The sequence below is a fragment of the Ctenopharyngodon idella genome, chromosome 5 (assembly GCF_019924925.1).
Source record: "Ctenopharyngodon idella isolate HZGC_01 chromosome 5, HZGC01, whole genome shotgun sequence".
Lineage (NCBI taxonomy): Eukaryota > Metazoa > Chordata > Actinopteri > Cypriniformes > Xenocyprididae > Ctenopharyngodon > Ctenopharyngodon idella.
In genome coordinates this window covers 44,440,132-44,460,765 of record NC_067224.1, presented here as the reverse complement: position 1 = coordinate 44,460,765, position 20,634 = coordinate 44,440,132, and the positions used below count along the sequence as shown (strand labels likewise).

At 35.7% G+C, this 20,634-nt stretch overlaps 2 protein-coding genes across 5 annotated transcripts; one reads left to right on the top strand and one right to left on the bottom strand.

Moving 5' to 3' along the window:
- Nucleotides 1-656: 656 nt before the first annotated feature.
- apooa (apolipoprotein O, a) lies at nt 657-18,176 on the top strand. 4 transcript variants are annotated; one of them, XM_051893061.1, is made up of 10 exons: nt 663-758; nt 4,252-4,362; nt 5,470-5,589; nt 7,980-8,012; nt 12,804-12,858; nt 12,946-13,041; nt 15,023-15,114; nt 17,220-17,315; nt 17,491-17,532; nt 17,971-18,176. In XM_051893061.1, the coding sequence occupies exons 1-9, from the start codon at nt 750-752 to the stop codon at nt 17,530-17,532; spliced, it is 654 nt and encodes a 217-aa protein (XP_051749021.1). In that variant the 5' UTR covers nt 663-749; the 3' UTR covers nt 17,971-18,176. The 4 variants fall into 4 exon arrangements, with proteins under 4 accessions (XP_051749019.1, XP_051749020.1, XP_051749021.1 ...); XM_051893059.1 differs by having other exon boundaries at nt 657-758; nt 17,220-17,532; XM_051893062.1 differs by lacking the exon at nt 7,980-8,012 and having other exon boundaries at nt 669-758.
- A 549-nt stretch (nt 18,177-18,725) lies between these two features.
- LOC127512286 (diamine acetyltransferase 1-like) lies at nt 18,726-20,385 on the bottom strand. Its single transcript, XM_051893069.1, has 6 exons — nt 20,134-20,385; nt 19,930-19,981; nt 19,739-19,822; nt 19,418-19,519; nt 19,286-19,326; nt 18,726-19,181 (listed from the first exon to the last, which is right to left on the bottom strand). Exons 1-6 carry the CDS (start codon nt 20,197-20,199, stop codon nt 19,014-19,016), a joined length of 513 nt encoding a protein of 170 aa, XP_051749029.1. The 5' UTR covers nt 20,200-20,385; the 3' UTR covers nt 18,726-19,013.
- Between the last annotated feature and the right edge of the window lie 249 nt (nt 20,386-20,634).

Genomic DNA, 20,634 nt, shown 5'->3' with positions numbered 1-20,634 from the left:
TAACGCTCCGAAGCTTCAAGAAGCAGTGTTTTGAAATCGGCCATCACTATATAAGTCGTTTTTTTTTTGTTTTTTTTTTTGGTGCACAAAAAATATTCTCGTCGCTTTATAATATTAATATTGAACCACTGTACTCACATGAACTGATTTAAATATGTTTTTAGTACATTAATGGATCTTGAGAGAGGAAATGTAATTGCTGGCTATTGGAGGCCTCATTGAGCCATCGGATTTAATCAAAAATATCTTAATTTGTGTTCCGAAGATTAACGAAGGTCTTACGGGTGTGGAACGGCATGAGGGAGAGTTATAAATGACATTATTTTCATTTTTGGGTGAACTAACCCTTTAACATTGATAAGTTTTCATTTAATAAGCACTTTAAAAAAACATTATTTCTCCTTAACTTGACTCTAGAATCACTGAAAACACACAGATTACATAAAAAAATAAATAAATACATAGGCTAAATAAATAAAATACAATTATTATCAATTTCTATTCTATTGAAAAATTATTATTAGAAATGAATTGTAATTTTTGTAATGTTTTATGCATTATGCCCTAGTACTGTTGAACAGAAAGTCTTGATACCTGGCAATAAAGCTCTTTCTGATTCTGATATTTTTGTCAAGAATATCTATTTGAAGTGAAACTGGGGAATGGAGTGAGCGTTATGAACTCTAGATGGCGCTCTGCGCGTGAACGTCTGATCGCGGCTGCTCAATGGGGGAGAAGAAGACGGGAACATGTACAAGGTGAGAATTAAAAACTTCAGCTGAGGCGTTCAGTTCGTGTTCTTGACTGTGATCCTGCTAATACTCTCATAACGCGTATAATCGTGCGCTCTTAAATACACATGTACAATGATTTCAGTTCAGTTCATTTTATTATAAAGATCATTTGTTTTTGAGCTTTAAGGAGGCATGTGAGGACAGGAAATACAAGGACACAGCAAAATAAAATTAACTATTTTACTTGTTTAAATAAATATATTATTCTATCTACTATTTAAGGATGCTCTAATTCTGTAGACTGGGTTTATTGCATAAAAACCCGTAGTTTGCTTAGTGTTAGATTATAATACCGGTAGTAAAAGTTCAACTCTTTTGGCTTTATTGACTGTGTCACTGTTTATGCTGAAAATATAAGATGAAATTAAAGGTTATAACGCTTTACAAACCTTACATTTTATAGCAGTTCGCCGATTTTATCTAAATGTATTAGTCTGTCTGACAACGGCGAGCTGCGGCACGTCAGCGCTCAAGTGCATTTCTAAAATTGAACACTAGATGGCAACAAAACACCGTTAAAAAGAAACCGAAAGCAATGTTTTGTTTTGATGCCGATTTAACTCTATTATGAGAGCGCTGATACATATATAATACCGGTCAAAAGTTTTTGAACGGTAAGATTTTTTAATGTTTTTAAAAAGAAGTCTCTTCTGCTCACCAAGGCTTCATTTATTTGATCCAAAATAGAGCAAAAACAGTAATATTGTGAAATATTTTTACAATTTAAAATAACTGTTTTTTTATGTGAATATATGTTAAAATGTAATTTATTCCTGTGATCAAAGCTGAATTTTTAGCATCATTACTCCAGTCTTCAGTGTCACATGATCCTTCAGAAATCATTCTGATATGCTGATTTGCTGCTCAAGAAACATGTATTATTATTATCAATGTTAAAAACAGTTGTGTACAATTTTTTTTTTCAGGATTATTTGATGAATCAGTGTATGAGAGCTATTTAAAAAAATAGGTTAGGAACATTTCCCTTTGATAATATGAACCTAAAAATAATATCTTAATTTAACTTTAAAAAATATTATAAAAATATATTCAAAATTACAAAACATATACTTAAAAATACATGCTGATTTGAATACTGATAATGTGAAAAAATAATGACATTAATCAATTTTATTACACTGTTATTTTAGTATATTTTTTTCAATTTAATAATTTTATGTGCTTTTGTCATTTTTATTATTATTTTTTTTATGTTTCTATTTTCAGTGTTAGTTTTAGTACTTTTAGTTAGTTGCCAATGCAACAGTTCTTTTTTTTGTTTGTTTGTTTTTTTTATCTACTATTTATGCTTAATTTTAGCATAATTTCAATTAACATCTTTTGAATTAGTGACTGAACATGTAACAAACACTAATTGTTACATGACTGAATTGTTACAATAACAGCTTAACTTTATACTCAACATCTATCAATGGTATTATTTTCTAATATGCATCATGTGTTTGCAAAGCGGAAATACAAACCCGATTCCAAAAAAGTTGGGACACTGTACAAATTGTGAATAAAAAAGGAATGCAATGATGTGGAAGTTTCAAATTTCAATATTTTATTCAGAATACAACATAGATGACATATCAAATATTTAAACTGAGAAAATGTATAATTTTAAGGGAAAAATAAGTTGATTTTAAATTTCATGGCATCAACACATCTCAAAAAAGTTGGGACAAGGCCATGTTTACCACTGTGTGGCGTCCCCTCTTCTTTTTATAACAGTCTGCAAACGTCTGGGGACTGAGGAGACAAGTTGCTCAAGTTTAGGAATAGGAATGTCGTCCCATTCTTGTCTAATACAGGCTTCAGTTGCTCAACGGTCTTAGGTTTTCTTTGTCACATCTTCCTCTATATGATGCGCCAAATGTTTTCTATGGGTGAAAGATCTGGACTGCAGGCTGGACATTTCAGTACCCGGATCCTTCTTCTACGCAGCCATGATGTTGTAATTGATGCAGTATGTGGTCTGGCATTGTCATGTTGGAAAATGCAAGGTCTTCCCTGAAAGAGACGACGTCTGGATGGGAGCATATGTTGTTCTAGAACTTGGATATACCTTTCAGCATTGATGGTGCCTTTCCAGATGTGTAAGCTGCCCATGCCACACGCACTCATGCAACCCCATACCATCAGAGATGCAGGCTTCTGAACTGAGCGCTGATAACAACTTGGGTTGTCCTTGTCCTCTTTAGTCCGGATGACATGGCGTCCCAGTTTTCCAAAAAGAACTTCAAATTTTGATTCGTCTGACCACAGAACAGTTTTCCACTTTGCCACAGTCCATTTTAAATGAGCCTTGGCCCAGAGAAAACACCTGCGCTTCTGGATCATGTTTAGATATGGCTTCTTTTTTGACCTATAGAGTTTTAGCTGGCAACGGCGAATGGCACGGTGGATTGTGTTCACCGACAATGTTTTCTGGAAGTATTCCTGAGCCCATGTTGTGATTTCCATTACAGTAGCATTCCTGTATGTGATGCAGTGCCGTCTAAGGGCCCGAAGATCACGGGCATCCAGTATGGTTTTCCGGCCTTGACCCTTACGCACAGAGATTGTTCCAGATTCTCTGAATCTTTGGATGATATTATGCACTGTAGATGATGATAACTTCAAACTCTTTGCAATTTTTCTCTGAGAAACTCCTTTCTGATATTGCTCCACTATTTTTCGCCGCAGCATTGGGGGAATTGGTGATCCTCTGCCCATCTTGACTTCTGAGAGACACTGCCACTCTGAGAGGCTCTTTTTATACCCAATCATGTTGCCAATTGACCTAATAAGTTGCAAATTGTTCCTCCAGCTGTTCCTTATATGTACATTTAACTTTTCCGGCCTCTTATTGCTACCTGTCCCAACTTTTTTGGAATGTGTAGCTCTCATGAAATCCAAAATGAGCAAATTTTTGGCATGACATTTCAAAATGTCTCACTTTCAACATTTGATAGGTTATCTATATTCTATTGTGAATAAAATATAAGTTTATGAGATTTGTAAATTATTGCATTCCTTTTTTATTCACAATTTGTACAGTGTCCCAACTTTTTTGGAATCGGGTTTGTAGAAGTGAATATCAGACAGTCTTCCTGGTCCTCAGCATTGACTGTATTTGAGATGATTTGACCTCCACTTTCTGATACTATGTTACTGTTACTCATTCATTCCCTCACAGTTAGAGACTCTTGAGGGACCTTGAACGTCCTCAAAACAACTGTGTGTGTGGGCAGTTTGAGTAAAGATGTGTCTGTGTGCTTACTGTATGTTTTTCCTGCTTAAACAAGAAACATTCTGCATGTGTTGACAGAGAGTACAGACCGGACTGTCTGTAGATAAAAAAGCCGTTGGGAAGTTCAGCTATGTTTTTTGCTTGACCAAACATGGGGGTTTGTGGATCAGGAAATTCCCTCTGACCGGTTCATTCATGTACTTTGTTTTGTTCTGATAGGTTGGAGGGGTTGCAGGAGTCACTGGCACTCTGGGATTGATCTCAGCCTCTGTTCTGGCCGCCTCCGCTACCGCCGATGACAAACCCAGAACAACTCTGAGTGTAGAGGAGGTACTTTTTATAGACTTCACAGGGTCACATTTTAACCCTAAAATCAACTAAAAAAAAATCTGTTTACAAGAAGCCAGAATTTTTGTTTTCATGTCAATTAAGATAAAAATAATTGAACATCATAGTATTTGTTGTACTGCCCTTAAAAATTATGGTACTGCAGCATTTTTTACTCTATTACAGTAATGAGGGGTGAAAATGTGCTTAATTGCCATGAAAATAATGTCAAAATACAAACAAATATTAATAGTCATATAAAGTAGGTTTAGTTTTCTTCATGCAAAATATAATTTCATATTTTTCCCTTTGACTTTAGTGTGAAATTTGACCCAAATGTGGTCAACAGTACCTGAATGATCTGTCCTTCTAATCTGTATTACAAACATTAAACTCAAGAGTAAAATGTCGAGATGCAAACGAGAGTTTTACATTAAAATCAAAAGTATAAAGGGGTCTTGAGCTGCATTGTTTTATTGTTTATTGCGTGCACTTATAATGTTAGTATGCTTTTTACATCAAAAATGGTCATAATTTAGCAATAAAAGGTATTTTTCCTACCCTGATTTTAGCCCTCTGATTTGAACGCTCTGTTTTAAGGGGCGTGTCTGCTGTGATTGGATAACATATTTGCAAATGAAATAGTTAAGTATTACTCTCTCGAAAACGTTTAGCACGTTTTTACTGTTACAGCTCTCAAGGTTAACTAATCGAGAGTGTTGATTAAAGCATTACATTTAGATCTTTGGCATTATATTTAGATTGTGGCATGAAAGGTTGCAGTGATGAACTTTGTAGCCAAACCAGACATGTTGAGCACATGAAAGCAGTGATCTCGTCATTGCAAACTCAATTTCTGTGCAATAACGAATGCTTTCATCATAACTAACAGCGCAAACATGATGTAAGAGAATAAAACGGGAGTTTCGGTGCGAGTCCAGAACTCAGTCACTGATAAATTCCAATTCCAAAGTTTTCTTTATGCAAAATATAATTTCATAGTTTTTCCTTTGACTTTGGGGTAAAATTTGACCCGAATGTTCATGAGAACCTGAGTTTAATGTTAAGGAAATTATGGTCATTGACACTATAACAACATTGCTTTTGTAGCTGTCTCTCTACACGACACCGCAGCAGAAGATCCAGTATGTGGAGCCTGAGAAAGGGTCGGTGGAAGAGGGCGTTTCCACACTGAGAAAACTAGCAGAGCCTTATACCACCTGGTGCCAGGTACAGACTAGATTAACACACTCACCTTACATCATACACAGAGCTGCTTTTGTGCACCGATTAACTGTAAACAAGCTCGGCTGGTTCAGGATGCTCACTCACACAGTCTCTGTCAACAGCAGAGTGTATTCAGCTTGTGTACTGGCCAAAAAAAAAAAAAAAATTATTAAATCAGATTGCACTATTTTATGCATTAAACTCATTCATTAGCAGCATGAGCGTTCAGTAGTTGCAGCATAATCTGCTTAAATGCTCTGCATGGCTTTTCTATCTCACCATCTCTTCATTTCATGACAGAATATGTTTCTAATTATTATCTACAACACCAGAATCTCTCTACAATCATGTACGACACTCACTAGAATAATTAAATCAATAATAACTGCTGGGAACCACCAATCAGCCAGGATATCTCACAAAATCAAGTCCAGATCATATATAATATTATTTATTTTTTTAGTTTGGGATGAAATAGTTTTTTTTCCCCATAAAGAAAAAGAAGCCTATTTAAATAAATAAATAAATAATGTAATGTCACAATGCAATATTATTATTATTATTATTATTATTATTATTATTATTATTATTATTATTATTAATCTGAATGTTCCTAAAACTGGATGTTGTATTTTTCTATTCCTGCTTTTGATTTTGGGATGAAATGAGATGAAAAACATGTTTAACTCAACTAAAATAATTTATAACACTCAAGACTGGATTATAATATTAGTAGAAAAATCGGTAACACTTTAGAATAATGGTCCGTCATTAATAAGTAACTATGTAGGAAGTAATGCAGGACTAATGAGTAGTACTACTACATTAACACTTCAGCTACTACTATTCACTAACATAGAAACAAGCTTAACTAATCAGTAAGTAATATCAAATTTAAAAGATAGTTCCTTATTAGCTAATCAATAATTACCTAATGAGATTAGCATTATTAATAACTATTAACTAACTGACAAATTGTAAAGAACATTATTGTGTGTCTGAGATGTAATCAGTCATCATTTTTACTCTGAATACAGTCATAAAATGCATCACTAATCACTCAAGTGTTACCTAGTCACTATGCAGTAACTACTAGTGATCTGGACCATTATTTTAAAGTGAAAAACATCTTTTTCACTTTAAAATAATGGTCCATATTGCTAGTACTTCTTGAAGAATGACTAGGTACTTGAGTAATAAGTGATGCATTTTATGACCATGTTCCAAGTAAAAAGGACAATCTTCAAGAACTACTATTGATCTGGACCATTATTTTAAAAGTGAAAAAGATGTTTTTTAAAAAAGATGTTAAAAAAAAAAAAAATTGCTCACATCTCAGACACTTTAATGTTGTGATTATTATTTAATGAGTAATTCTTTATAATTTGTCATAGTTACCTATTAGTTCTTAATAATGCCAATTTCATTCTGTAATTACTTATTAGCTAATAAGGAACTATCTTAGTCCTAAATTTGATATTACTTACTGATTAGTTAAGCTTGTTTCTATATTATTTAATAGCTGAAGTGTTAAAGAAGTACTACTGATTTGTCCTGCATTACTTCCTGCACAGTTACTTATTAATGACAGACCATTATTTTAAAGTGTTATCAACAAATCATGTAGAGCTTAAAATAAATCTAAAATCGAATCGAATTGACAAATAATTCTGTCTAGCTTAACTGATTTGATATTTCTAAACTCTCGAAATTCACTTTTGTTTTGTTTTTTGTTTATTTTTACTCTGAATTAGAGCTGCATTCTATAAGATTTGTGTGCATTTGAAAGCTTTTAGTTTATTAGGCACAGAAAAAATACTTTTCCCCCCCAATTCTTTTCTTGTACATTTCTCTTTAAGCGTCATTCAAAACTCTGTCAGACACAGAGCTGGTCACAGATGTGATTTTACAGACAACAGACCTTAAAGGATCAAAGGTTGAGCTCCATGTTCAGCATCTGTGACCTGCTGTCCATCACCACAGAGAACAACAATAAATAGTCCCTCAGTTTGTAAAAACAAGCAAAAATCATATGTACAGTAATGTACTTACAATAAATCCATAACTCTCATCTAGTACTTACCAGAGTACAAGAAAGACTGTTTACTAGACTGTTTTTAACAATATAAGCTTTTCTTATATTACACTAAGTGCATTACTGTAAACATGATTTTTGTTTGTATTTACAAACTGAAAAGGAAAGTTCAGATTATTTTCTATGCTAATCAACAATGTTTGGAGATAAATTATGGAATGCAGCTCTTTCCTCTAATCTGTGACTTTTTGCATTGTGATTTATAATTTGAAATTCATGTTGATGATTTGGTTCCTCTTCATCGCGGTTGTGATTTTGCCGTCTGGTCCTGGTTGCTGGTGGTCTGATCCGTGTCCAGCAAACGGCCAGTTCGGCCAAACAGACAGTCCAGGTACTCATGAGCACTTGCACACGTCATCACGCACGCTGCTCGCAGATCTGCTTATGTTCGGAGTAGCTTACTGCATACAAAATAACTTGAAGATTGTGATGAGGTTATGCGACAAGAATGAAGCATAATACTGATGAAGTGTTTTCACATACTAAGTGGTTTCACATACTATTTTTAAAAATAGTTGGCAGAATTCAGTGTACACTGTGCAGTAAGCTAGTATGCTTCATTTCCGAACATATAGTCATTGTGTTTGCTTGTGTGGCCCAGATACCTTACATCTGTCATTATAAGTGAAAGAAAGTTCCAAAGATTATTGCATTAATCAACGACTGGTTTTAAACACTCTCGCTTTTGCACTTGTTCAGATAAAGTCTCGTTCGTCAGCGCTGCTGTGTTGGGCTGCTCGAGATAATTGCACATCATGTATTTACAAAATCTTCAAAATTTCCTTTTCAGCCTCAATTATGCCATGTTAAATCGCAGTTCGTTTTATGATGAATAATTTAATTTGTGCTTTTTTGAATATTCCCATTTGGCTTTTTTCCGTTTTAGATTTAAGTTTAGTACTTTAGCTTTTGTTGCCAATGCAACATTTTTCTTTTCTTTTTTTTTTTTTAAAGTTTAAATTAATGTACTATTTATATTTTATTTTATTTACAAAAATGATTTTTAATCATTTTAGTTTTAATTAACAATAACAACACTGATGTCTGTTGACTTTATACTCTGAGGCCTGTTGCATGAAGCCGGTTTGAGATTAGTTTGAGCAAACTCTGGTTTTTGGGGCTCAAGAAGGTGAACTGGTTTTTAGCCGTGTTTATCATCATAGTAATTTACACTACACAGCTAAACTGTTTAAGAGCAGGGGCCTGTACCATGAAGCTGGATTAGCTGGCTAGCCAGGTAAATTTCAGATTAGTTTGCTCCAATCCTGGGTTTAAGGTACCATGAAAGTGACTTGGCTTTTAGCTGTGTTCATCACCATAGTAACTTGCGCTCCACAGGCTAACCTGCTCTGGGGCAGGTTATGTTCTGGTTCAGAGATCTCAAACCGAAATTGGGCCAATCGGATGTGAGCTAAATGAACTGACACATCCAACGCAATAAAGTCACTCCCCCAGTTTCTCTTCCTCCAAATTAAATGTCACTATATAGTAAAAAAATATTTAACAATGAAATTGGCTTTGATGATAATTACTTAGAATGATTTTATGATTTATATATAATTTATATAATAATTCAATGATATATATTATTATTAATCCATTACACAAGCAATTTTAGTTTAACACTAATTATTTAGTTTCAATGAATATTAATATATACAGATCACATGTAATAAATAAACTGTAAATAAACTTTAAATATACATGTGACTTTACATGTTTGAGTCTCTATCGCTTTATATTATCAACTATATAAACTAACTACACAAGTTTCACTTGCACTGATAGAGCAAGATCATTTCTTTTATTTTCATCAGTGTAAATAAGTTTAAATTCTTCATTTCCTTCAATCTCTTAACCTTCAGCAAAAGGGTTTTGAATCGCGCTGGCTCTCTCACGAGAAGTAAATCATAGTTTCTCTCTGTTGCAAGGCATGTGATTGGCTGTTCACCACTGATGTCACGCATTCACGTGCACGCGCTCTACAAACTCAGGATCAAAGCCTGAGTTGACAGAGAAAGTTGATGATAAGCATCATGGTACCAACAAAGCCGGATTGGAGTGGTTTGGTTTTGTCAGTTCGAAACTAATCTTACAACCCTGAACTACCATCATGGTACAGGCCCCAGGTTTTGTTCTGGGTTAGAGATCGCAAACTAAAACTGGACCAATCAGCTGTGAGCAAAGTGACATATAAATATCTGATGTAATAAAGCCACTCCCCCTGTATCTCTCGCTCCAAATTAAAGCCGTTCATAGTGAAAACAAAAATGCCGATCTTTTGCTGCTAATTAACATATTGTTATTAATTATAATTATGTATAATTCATATAATATATTCATGATTATTACACTTTGCATTTAAATTAATATAAAAGTATCTAAATAGCGTTAATATATAAAGCTTTTAAAGTGATTTTGAGTTCATGAACCTATATAAATGATTATTTAAATTCAGTTGAAACTCATGCATTGATATAGTCATGTTTTTCTTTCAGCTGCCTTCTCAAACTCTCACTGCAGCAGCAGTTTATTCCTGCCTTGTAAATGCACTTAAATTTATGATTTTTTAATAACGATCTCTTAATCTTCAACAGAGAAGTGAATTGCGTTGACTCTCTAGCGAGAAGTCTATCAAACTGACGCTTTCCATGTTCCATGTGATTGGCTGTTCGCTACACGCTTTAGAGTTAATCACAAATGCTGGATCAAACACTTGCTGTGTCACAATTCACGTACTTATATTACGCCATAAAAGTATGTACTGCCTTTTGTGAAAGAGTACATGCATATGTTTTATGACATGATAGTATGTCCCAAAGCTTAATCTTCTGCAACACACTCAAAAGTATGTACTCTTTATGTGAAGAAAAAGTACATACTTTTGAGTGTGTTGCTGAAGATTAAGCTTTGGAACATACTATCATGTCATAAAATTGTGTCTTTAACAATCACTCCGTCGCATAGTTACATGCATCATGTCACCGTAAACTGGCCTGTCAATCATCTTGTCACAGTTAAAATCCTTCACATTTAATTTAACTTAATTTCCTACCTTATTGGAGAAAAGCAGCAGCATATTGATCTTTCAGTCATGGGTCTTTCATGCAGAGACTCTCCTCATGTTTGCATAATGATGCATTTAAAGTTTAATGGCCAAATGGATCTTTATAAAAGTCCACATGGTTGTTGCAGATGAAATATAATATTACATTGAATAAATCTTTCTATCAGGTTAAATGTTAATTATTAGTCACTCAAACCCCTTTATGTAAACCTCTTTACTTAACCGTCGGTCGCACATCCGCCATGTTTGTAGTTTTTTTTTTAACAGTTTTTATTCGTGTTTGTAGTTCTGAACCAAATTCTCTCCGAAAATGCAATGGGTTGTGGGAAATATTTAGTCGTTAGAGTGTGAACGGATCAACACTTAGAAAATCTACTGCTCCGGGAGGACTTTTGGCATACTCTTTTCAATATACTATGCTTTGGGACACACTTATTCTAATCTCACATACTATTTAGGGTGTATAGTATGCTCGTTGGGACGCAGGGAGTGTGTTGACAGAGAACGTTCATAGCGAGCGTTGTGAGCATTTAAACCAGATTGGATTTGTATGGTTTTGTCAACTCTAAACCTACTCTGAAACTCAGAGTTTATTCAGCTATCTTCCTGCAACAGGCCTCTGATGGAAAATGCTGCCATCAGCTGCACAGGACGTTCTTAAAATTCTCTTGAGAGCTTCTGCTTTTAGTGCACAGCATGGATCTGTCCAGAAAGACTTGTGAATAAAGATTGTCCTACCAACATCACAAAGTGGAAAAATAGTCTCAAGCGAGGCCATAATGAAATCATCAGACAAACTTTACAGCAGCTGATAAAGTGTTTTACACACTGCCAGTCTTGCCCTGTCACTCTGCCCTCACTCTTCTACAGAGTTTTATCAGGCATAAACCACATGAGGAGGAAAGGACACACTGACCCACATCTGAAAGCAGAACGCCTTAAAATAAGCGATTTTCAGCTGAATTTCATATGTCAGCATGTTAACCTCTGCCTCACCCAATGGTGTGAGTTTGGGGCGGGACTCTCTCTTTGTCTGACCATTTGCATACGGCGGGACCTGTTTGAAAACAGTCATTATTTTTGCAATCCCATTTGGTAAAGCCACATGAATCACACACTACAACTTGAAACATGGTGCTACAGTCATGTTATTAGCTTAAAACAATGCAATTCGACATTATTTAATAAACAAATCACACAATTCAGTGTTATTTTAGTATGACGTACAGTATTATAGTATTTATTAATATTTTGAATTAATATTTTTTCGTTTTAGTAATTTTATGTGCTTTTGTCTTTGTTTTTAGTTTAATAATTTCTATTTAGCTTTCATTTATTTTTATTTTAGTTTTAGTTTTAGTAATTTTAATACTTCATCTTAATTTATTTCAGTTAGTTGCCAATATAACATTCCTAATTTCATATTCTAATTTTAAATTAAAAATTTTAATCTAAAATTTGTATTTTATTTTATTTCAGCTTTATTTTAATTAACTAAAATGTTTTAATATTTGATATATATATATATATAAAAAATATTTTTAATAGTTTTAGTTAACACAATCTCCAAAGCCTTCTGTCACATTTTTCCCCATTTTGTTTAATCTTCAATTTGTACTTATTTAATAGTTGTCTTTAGTTTACTCAAGTGCTTCACTTTTACATATATCTGAATAAATCTGAATATTCTCTTATCTCTTAGGGCACATAATGCAGACTATGTGATTTCTAAGATACAGACTCTTATATATCTGTCGCTCATGCATTATGGGTTTATGGTTACTGATAAAGATTTGTCTAGGAGGTGCATTTAGCAAATTTTAAAATATAACCTAGACGTTATGAAGTACAGTAATAAACCTTTGGACTCTGCAGAAGTTTACAAAAAGGTTCAAAGAAATCAGGCAAAAATGAGAATTCTGTCATGTCGTTTCAGACCTGTATGACACTAAATCAAGTGATTCTTATAAAGTAAAAATAACTAGTGATACTCATTCCTCGATTCTGAAAGTAACAGTGTAAAGAATAACATTCTGTTTTTGCATCTGATCTCAGGGTGTCTATGGTACGGTGAAACCCAAGGTTGACAGCACTGTACAGTTTGGGCAGAGTAAGCGAACACTCACCTACACAAACACAACATGACATTTTCAATAAACTTACATCAGTGAATTGAATCTTTTTCACTGTAATCCAGACAGTTATGCTTACTTGAAGAACCCTCCGCCTGAGTTTTACCCCAGAGCTGGAATCATCGGCTTCGCTGGGATCCTGGGCCTTTTCCTTGGAAGAGGTAGTGAAAGTTTTATTGATATATTTCAGAGCTCATGAACCTGCTTTTCATTAAAGGTGCAGTGTGTAAACTTTACCACATCTAGCGGTGAGGTTGCGAATTGCTCTCAGTCCACCGCTCACCCCTCCCTTTTGAAGCACATAGAAAAGCTACGGTGGCCGGCACAGGACAAAGATGTCATCGTCTGAGACAGCAGAGAGTAACCGGTCAAGTTATGAGGTTTCTTCTTACTTCTAACAAAAAACGGTCTCTGCTTCTAATAAACCAGACTACTACTACTACTACTACTACTACTACTACTACTACTACTACTACTACTACTACTACGTGTGTATTCAACATAGTGACGATGCAAGCTGCTTCTAAAAACACCAATGAAGAAGAACAACATAGTGATGAAACACGCTCTGTAGAGCAGTTTATCCATTTAGGTCTGCTGTAGAAATATGCCGGTGCAAAATGGCGACAACATGTAAGGAGACCCACGGTGTATGTAGATAGAAATGGCTCTTTCTAAGGTAATAAAACATAACGGTTCATTATGTAAGGTCTTTATACACCACTGAAAACACAGTTATGTATATTATATTGCATTTCTGTCAATATATCCTCTAAAAAATTACACATTGCACCTTTAAAGGGACAAAAATATGAACTGACCTAAAACTTTATTTGCGGTCTTGCATCCACTGATATTTTAAATACAAAACCATTCATAAGTTTGGGGTTGGTAAGATTTTTATTGTTTTTGAAGTCAGAAGTCTCTTCTGCTCACCAAGGCTGCGTTTATTTGATCAAAAACACAGTAAAAATTGTGAAATATTATTACAACTTAATATGCATTTTTTTTATTTGAATGCATTTTAAAATGTAATTTATTCCTGTGATCAAACTGAATTTTCAGCATCATTACTCCAGTCTTCAGTGTCACATGATCTTTCAGAAATCATTCTAATATGCCGATTTGCTGCTCAAGAAACATTTCTGATTATTAATTTTGAAAACACTTCATATTTTTGTGGAAAATGGTGCAGTTTGCTTTTCAGAATTCTTTCATAAATAGAAATCTTGAAAGAACTTTATTCTAGGATTAGTTCACTTTCAAATGAAATATTACCCCAAGCTTTACTCATCCTCAAGCCATCCTAGGTGTATATGACTTTCTTCTTTCAGATGAACACAATCAGAGATATATTAATAAATATCCTGACACATCCGAGCTTTATAATGGCAATGAACTGGACCAACGAGAATAAAGCTCAAGAAAGTGCTTCCATCCACATCCATCCATCATAAACGTACTCCACACAGCTCCGGGGGGTTAATAAAGGCCTTCTGAAGCGAAGCGATGCATTTGTGTAAGAAAAATATCTATATTTAACAAGTTATGAAGTAAAATATCCAGCTTCCATATTCAACTTACAAAGAAAGTGTAACGTCTCTCTCAGTTCAAAACACTTACGCTACGTCCTACGCCTTCCCTATTCAACTTAAGGAAAAAGCTCAACTGACGCAACGCCAGTTTCGTTATTTCCGTAAGATGAATACGGAAGGCGGTCTGGCGGAACCTAGATATTTTACTTCATAACTTGTTAAATATGGATTTTTTTTTTTAAACAAATGCATCGCTTCGCTTCAGAAGGCCTTTATTAACCCTCCGGAGCTGTGTGGAGTATATTTATGATTGATGGATGTGGATGGAAGCACTTTCTTGAGCTTCATACTCGTTGGTCCTGTTCACTGCCATTATAAAGCTCAGATGCGTCAGGATATTTATTAATATATCTCCAATTGTGTTCATCAGAAAGAAGAAAGTCATACACACCTAGGATGGTGAGTAAAGCTTGGGCTAATTTTCATTTGAAAGTGAACTAATCCTTTAATGTGTCCTATTAAATTCTTTCAAAATAAATTAATAAAATCTGACTGACCTCAAACTGTTGAACAGTAGTGTAAGTTTTAGGGTTATTTTGTACTTTAGGCTCCAGGCTGAAAAGACTGATCTACCCTACTGGTCTAATGGCTGTGGGAGCGTCCATGTATTATCCTCAAGAGGCAGTGACCATCGCAAAGGTAGGTGTGTCTCGAGTTCTTGTGTGCCTTTGATTTTTATTGGCTGTAGGGTTGTGAGAGATTATCGTCTGGGACAGTGTTTTTGAGCGTTCATGTGCAACAGCACTGATGAGACGCGCCACAACACGAGAGGAGGAAAAGGGCGAGGCGAGGTGACAATCTGTAACTTTCCACCACATCAGCCCAGTTTAAAAACAGCAGATGAAACACATTCCTAAAAACTCCCAAGGACACAAACTGAGCCTCACGCTGGGATGTGCATCAACACTGCGCTATCAGCCGTTTGTCTGTTTTGATAGTAACTAATATGGTCTTTGCAGTGGAAAGTGGTCTGAACCTCTCTCGCTATCTCTCGCCGTCACACGCGTCCTGCTGAAACCCTGTCAACACACATCATTACACAAGCGAGCGGTTTTAGATTAGAATCTCTCTAAAGGGCAGTTTCAAAGCTGCATGTCCTCGTCCTGTCAGATATGCTGAGAGATATGTCCTGAACAGCCAGCGGGGTCACTGGGTAAAAACGTAAAACAGCCCAAAATAGGCAGATACCAGAATTAGGCTGTTTTCACACTTGGTTTGATTGCTTGATCTGATTTGACCCTGATGCCCCCTCAGGTCACATCATGTGGTCAAGGTTATTTGGATTATTGCATAGACCAGTTTGCTACACTACTATACCATCTGGCCCCAAAATGCATTGCACTTTCTTCATTGATGGCCATTCAAAAGTAGCTTGTAACTTATAAATTGGAGAGATTTCATTCACTACACAAAAAAAAAAAAATCTTAGCAATTTTGTCTTGTATTCCGGTACAAATATCTAAACATTCTTAAAAGGCACAATATGTAAGATTTTTGGATTAAAATATCCAAAAACCACTAGAACATTGTTATATATTTTGTTGACTTGTGTACTTACATTATCTTGTGGACAAGACTTGTGTACTTACAATATGTGTACTTAGAATATTTTGTCCTCAAAGTTGATGTGTTAGAAGCAGATAAGATGGGCAAGCATAAGGCTTTGAGCGAGTTTGACAAGGGCCAAATTGGGATGGCTAGACGACTGGGTCAGAGCATCTCCAAAACTGCAGCTCTTGTGGGGTGTTCCCGGTCTGCAGTGGTCAGTATCTATCAAAAGTGGTCCAAGGAAGGAAAAGTGGTGAACTGCCGACAGGGTCACGGGCAGAGGCAGTGTGATGCTTTGGGCAATGTTCTGCTGGGAAACCTTGGGTCCTGCCATCCATGTGGATGTTACTTTGACACATACCACCTACCTAAGTATTGTTGCAGACCATGTACACCCTTTCATGGAAACGGTATTCCCTGGTGGCTGTGGCCTCTTTCAGCAGGATAATGCTCCTGCCACATGGTTCAGGAATGGTTTGAGGAGCACAACAACGAGTTTGAGGTGTTGACTTGACCTCCAAATTCCCCAGATCTCAATCCAGTCGAGCATCTGTGGGATGTGCTGAACAAACAAGTCCAATCCATGGAGGCTCCACCTCACAACTTACAGGACTTAAAGGATCTGCTGCTAACATCTGGGTCCAGATACCACAGCACACCTTCAGGGGTCTAGTGGAGTCCATGCCTCGACAAGTCAGGGCTGTTTTGGCAGCAAAAGGGGGATATATATATATATACCTTGTCATATATTATTGCCATTCTGAATGAGTTTAATTCATACATTAAAATTCCTGTTTATGATATCATGCTGAAATGCATTGAATTTTAAGCAGCAAGAAAACACATTTGTTGTGAAATTAAAACACAATTTTATTTTTTACTGGTAATGCATCACATTTAAGACCAGATTTCCAAAAGCTTAGATCGGTTGTGTAGCCCTCCAATAACATTAGGGCGTTCAGCAGTTGAAACACACACAATATAATATATACACTATATTTTATATAATATTATATATATATATATATATATATATATATATATATATATATATATATATATATATATATATATATATATATATATATATATATATAAAAAATATATATATATATATATAAAAATAAAAAAAAATCCCTGTATGTGTGAATAACTCATTACACTGAAGTGACCTTTTTTATCTTTCCACAACACAGAAAACAGGAGACTCCATATATGACTTAGCACTTCAGGCTTATGTTACTGTGGAGAAGCTCATCAAAGACAAACCAGCCTCAAAGAGTCAGCAGAAGGTGAGTTTGTCTCACATTTATAATACGGTATACATTTTTACATTAGTTCATGCATTCCCTGGGAATCAAACCCATGACCTTTGTGTTTCTAGCACCATGCTGTTTGAGCTACAGATACAGCAGATGTTGTGTTTGGAAACACACGGAGCTCTAACTTCACTTTGTGTTTTAATAGGATCAAGCGGAAACGAGTTCCAGCGGGGAGACCAAAGCTTAGGTACAAAATAATAAACAGCACGCAAACACGACACAGGTGCACAAAATGAATAAACAACATTTTTTACACATAAAACATGTTAAATGATAGTAAAATTGCCAGATTACCTTATTCAGTGAGTGTCCCACACTAAAACCCACTTTTCCGAGCTGTTGTTTCAGTGAATGTATGTAGTCAGTTTACACAGGTGTAGAAAATCACAATAACGAACATTATCATCCAATCACAAATGAATACAAAACCTTATTTTTAAATGTTTTTCTTTAACCGTTTTATTTAAAATAAATGCTGTTTGGTGTCATATTTTGATAACTAATGCAATGAGATTCAGGCGTGTTTAAGTGTGTATTTTGTTTCAGCTGTGCTGTTTTTCACAGTACTACCAAATCTTCACTTTCTCAGAAATCAGCCTGACTTTGCTGTGTTGTTTGTTTATAGGTACATCATCACGTCTCAGGTTGTGATACGGCTGATGTGGGATCTCCATCATTCGCTCACTATCATGACCTGCTTTTGCACTAGCCACTTCCTCTTTTCAATCAGGGAGGAGTTAGTGGTCTGTCTGGAAAGTTTTTAACTTGATAAATTACTGGGATTGTGTTAAAAATTCACTGGCGTATCAAAATAAATTATATATACAGTGATGTGATGGTGTGATTTCTGACTTATATATATGGTAGAAGGTTAAGAGGAAACATTTGGGGTTAGCATGTACTGTTTGAGTCTGAACTTCCTCTTTCTACGCAAACAAAACTGCAACTGGAAGCATTAAAACAACCTCTGAACTGATTTTGTCTTGATATAGAGGTCTGCTTGTTCCCAAACAGCATCACATGATTAAAACGTTTTCTAAAGGATGTCATTATGTCTGTTCGACTTGATGTGTGTAATGACAAAGTACCGCAAGAGCGATTTGAAAGCATATGGAGCCGCGAGTCGTCGCTCTCGTGGTTCTTTGATGTCATACACTGACTGGTCTGCGCAGTGTCGCTTCAAGTCAAACACACCTACTTTTTAACCTGTCTGTTAGAAGAAAATAACTCATCAAGATATGACTGATTTTATATTTTGAAATCATGTTACAGAGAAAACTCTGCAGCAATGAACCAAAACATAAGAGTTGCTAGTGTTTCTTTTACATCCTGAGCCAACAAAACCTTCACTAGGACCAATCAGTGATCAATCACACAGTCTCATTCTTAAAGTATAAGCTTTATTTTAAAAAAGATACATTGCAGGTGTATCAACTGTTGTTGTTTTCCCAACCCTGTTCCTGGAGGCACACCAACAGCGCACATTCTGGATGTCTCCTTTCTGCTTCTGGTCTTGGAGTCTCTACTAACAAGCTGACGAGCTGAATCAGGTGCGTTTGATTAGGAGGATGTGTCATGCTGGTGTGCCTCCAGGAACAGGGTTGGGAAACACTGATCTACTCTATTGCTGTTGAAATGCTCCTTTAACGTTTTCTCCTGCACTGGCGTCTACTTGGATGACATCTTGAGTAGGTTGCACTTGTCAATCTCGTACAGACGCCATCCCTCCTCGTGGGAGAGATCTGAAGCTCCGCGCCGCTTGTAGAACTCGATGGAGGACGTGTTCCACTCGGCCACGATGAAGTGCATACCGCTGCATCGAGTCTTCACTGCCGTCTACAGACAAAAAAAAAAAAAAAAACCATTATAAATAAATGAGTTTAAAGTGATTTAAACCCATAACAAGAAAAATATTTAAGGTTCTAATGTATTATGTATACCTCACTCAGCATCTTCAGGATTTCAGAGCCCATTCCATAACCTGAATGGCAGAAATATACATTATTATATGACCATTTCAAAGCCATTCTTTGTTTACAGCAGTGGTAGCAGTTTTTAGCATCTGTTCATACCTCTGAATTCCTTCATCACATAGAAGTCTTCCAGATAAAGCAGCTTCCCAATCCAGGGGTCATAAGTGAAGTAGTACATGGCAAAGCCAACCACTGTATAACCTGAAGTGGAAAACATGAGGATTAAAGAGAAGAGAAACTAACGGGACGCTGATTCAGCGGCTCTGACGTCATTTCTAATGCATGACGCAGAAAGATAAATTGTAAAAAAAAAAAAAAAAAATTCCATAATAAAAATAATCTTAGCTGTAACACACAATGAAAGTGTGTAGCTCATAGTTATCTTTTGGAATAAAAACACTGATGTTGTCGTTAACTTGCCTTCAAGAGACTGTTTATCTTTCGGTACTTCAGCGACGACGCAGTGGTAAAACGGATGATCTCCGAAACCGTCCTCGAGCAACTCTGAAAAATAAATAGTCCTAAATAATCATCATACGTTCAAAAACATCCTTATATCATACACTGAAACGAAAACGCTCGATTTTGGAGACCGAATAACAATTGTGTACCTTTCTCGGTCAGGACGACCTGTTCCTCCATTTCCTCAAATTTCGCAAGTTCCTAAAATTAATTAAATAGCGTAAATTATTCCACAAACGACCAGCACATAAACATTTTCTATATATATATATAAAATAATTTAAAAGTAAAAAAAAAATAATAATAATAATTATGCGTAACGTTATACGCATGCGCCGTAGCTCCGTTTTTACCTTTATGAGTCGCAGTATGTCCGATACGTCCTTGGGCTCGGCTTTCCGTAATATAAACTTGTCCATTTTCTTCTTTTACTCTTTTTCCCTTTTCTTACTAGTCCTCGGTATGTGAAATGTAGTAAGATTTGTTTCTTCATTCGGTTCCAAGGGGGCTACCCTCAGCAGAAAGTCTGGGTTTCTCACCCTGTCAATGAAGAATCACATGAAGTCGTCGCCGGAAGCGCTTTGTGTGAACGCTAAGCTCGAGCGCTATTTATATGCTGGGCGCTGACGTCAACGACAGGAAGTACTGAGTTGACACACATCAGTAGTACAGCAAGATAACCAGTACGAACCAGATACAAGATGCAGCACTTTCGGATACTGTGTAAAGCTGCCAACCAATGAAGTCTGATTCTGTCCTTTTATAAATCTGGTTGTAGTTTACTCTTTTTTTTTTGGCACTTGAGAGAACACAAAATTACTGTAAGTGATTAATAATGAATTAATATTAAATTA

Excerpts from the sequence above, each read along its gene's own strand:
- apooa (XM_051893059.1), top strand. Across the intron at positions 8,013-12,803 it reads CGGCCAAACAGACAGTCCAG|GGTGTCTATGGTACGGTGAA; the intron begins GTACTCATGAGC and ends ATCTGATCTCAG. Across the intron at positions 15,115-17,219 it reads AGGCAGTGACCATCGCAAAG|AAAACAGGAGACTCCATATA; the intron begins GTAGGTGTGTCT and ends TCCACAACACAG.
- LOC127512286 (XM_051893069.1), bottom strand. The coding sequence starts at position 20,199 with ATGGACAAGTTTATATTACGGAAAGCCGAGCCCAAGGACGTATCGGAC. Across the intron at positions 19,823-19,929 it reads GGTCGTCCTGACCGAGAAAG|AGTTGCTCGAGGACGGTTTC; the intron begins GTACACAATTGT and ends TTTATTTTTCAG. Across the intron at positions 19,327-19,417 it reads TGTGATGAAGGAATTCAGAG|GTTATGGAATGGGCTCTGAA; the intron begins GTATGAACAGAT and ends TCTGCCATTCAG.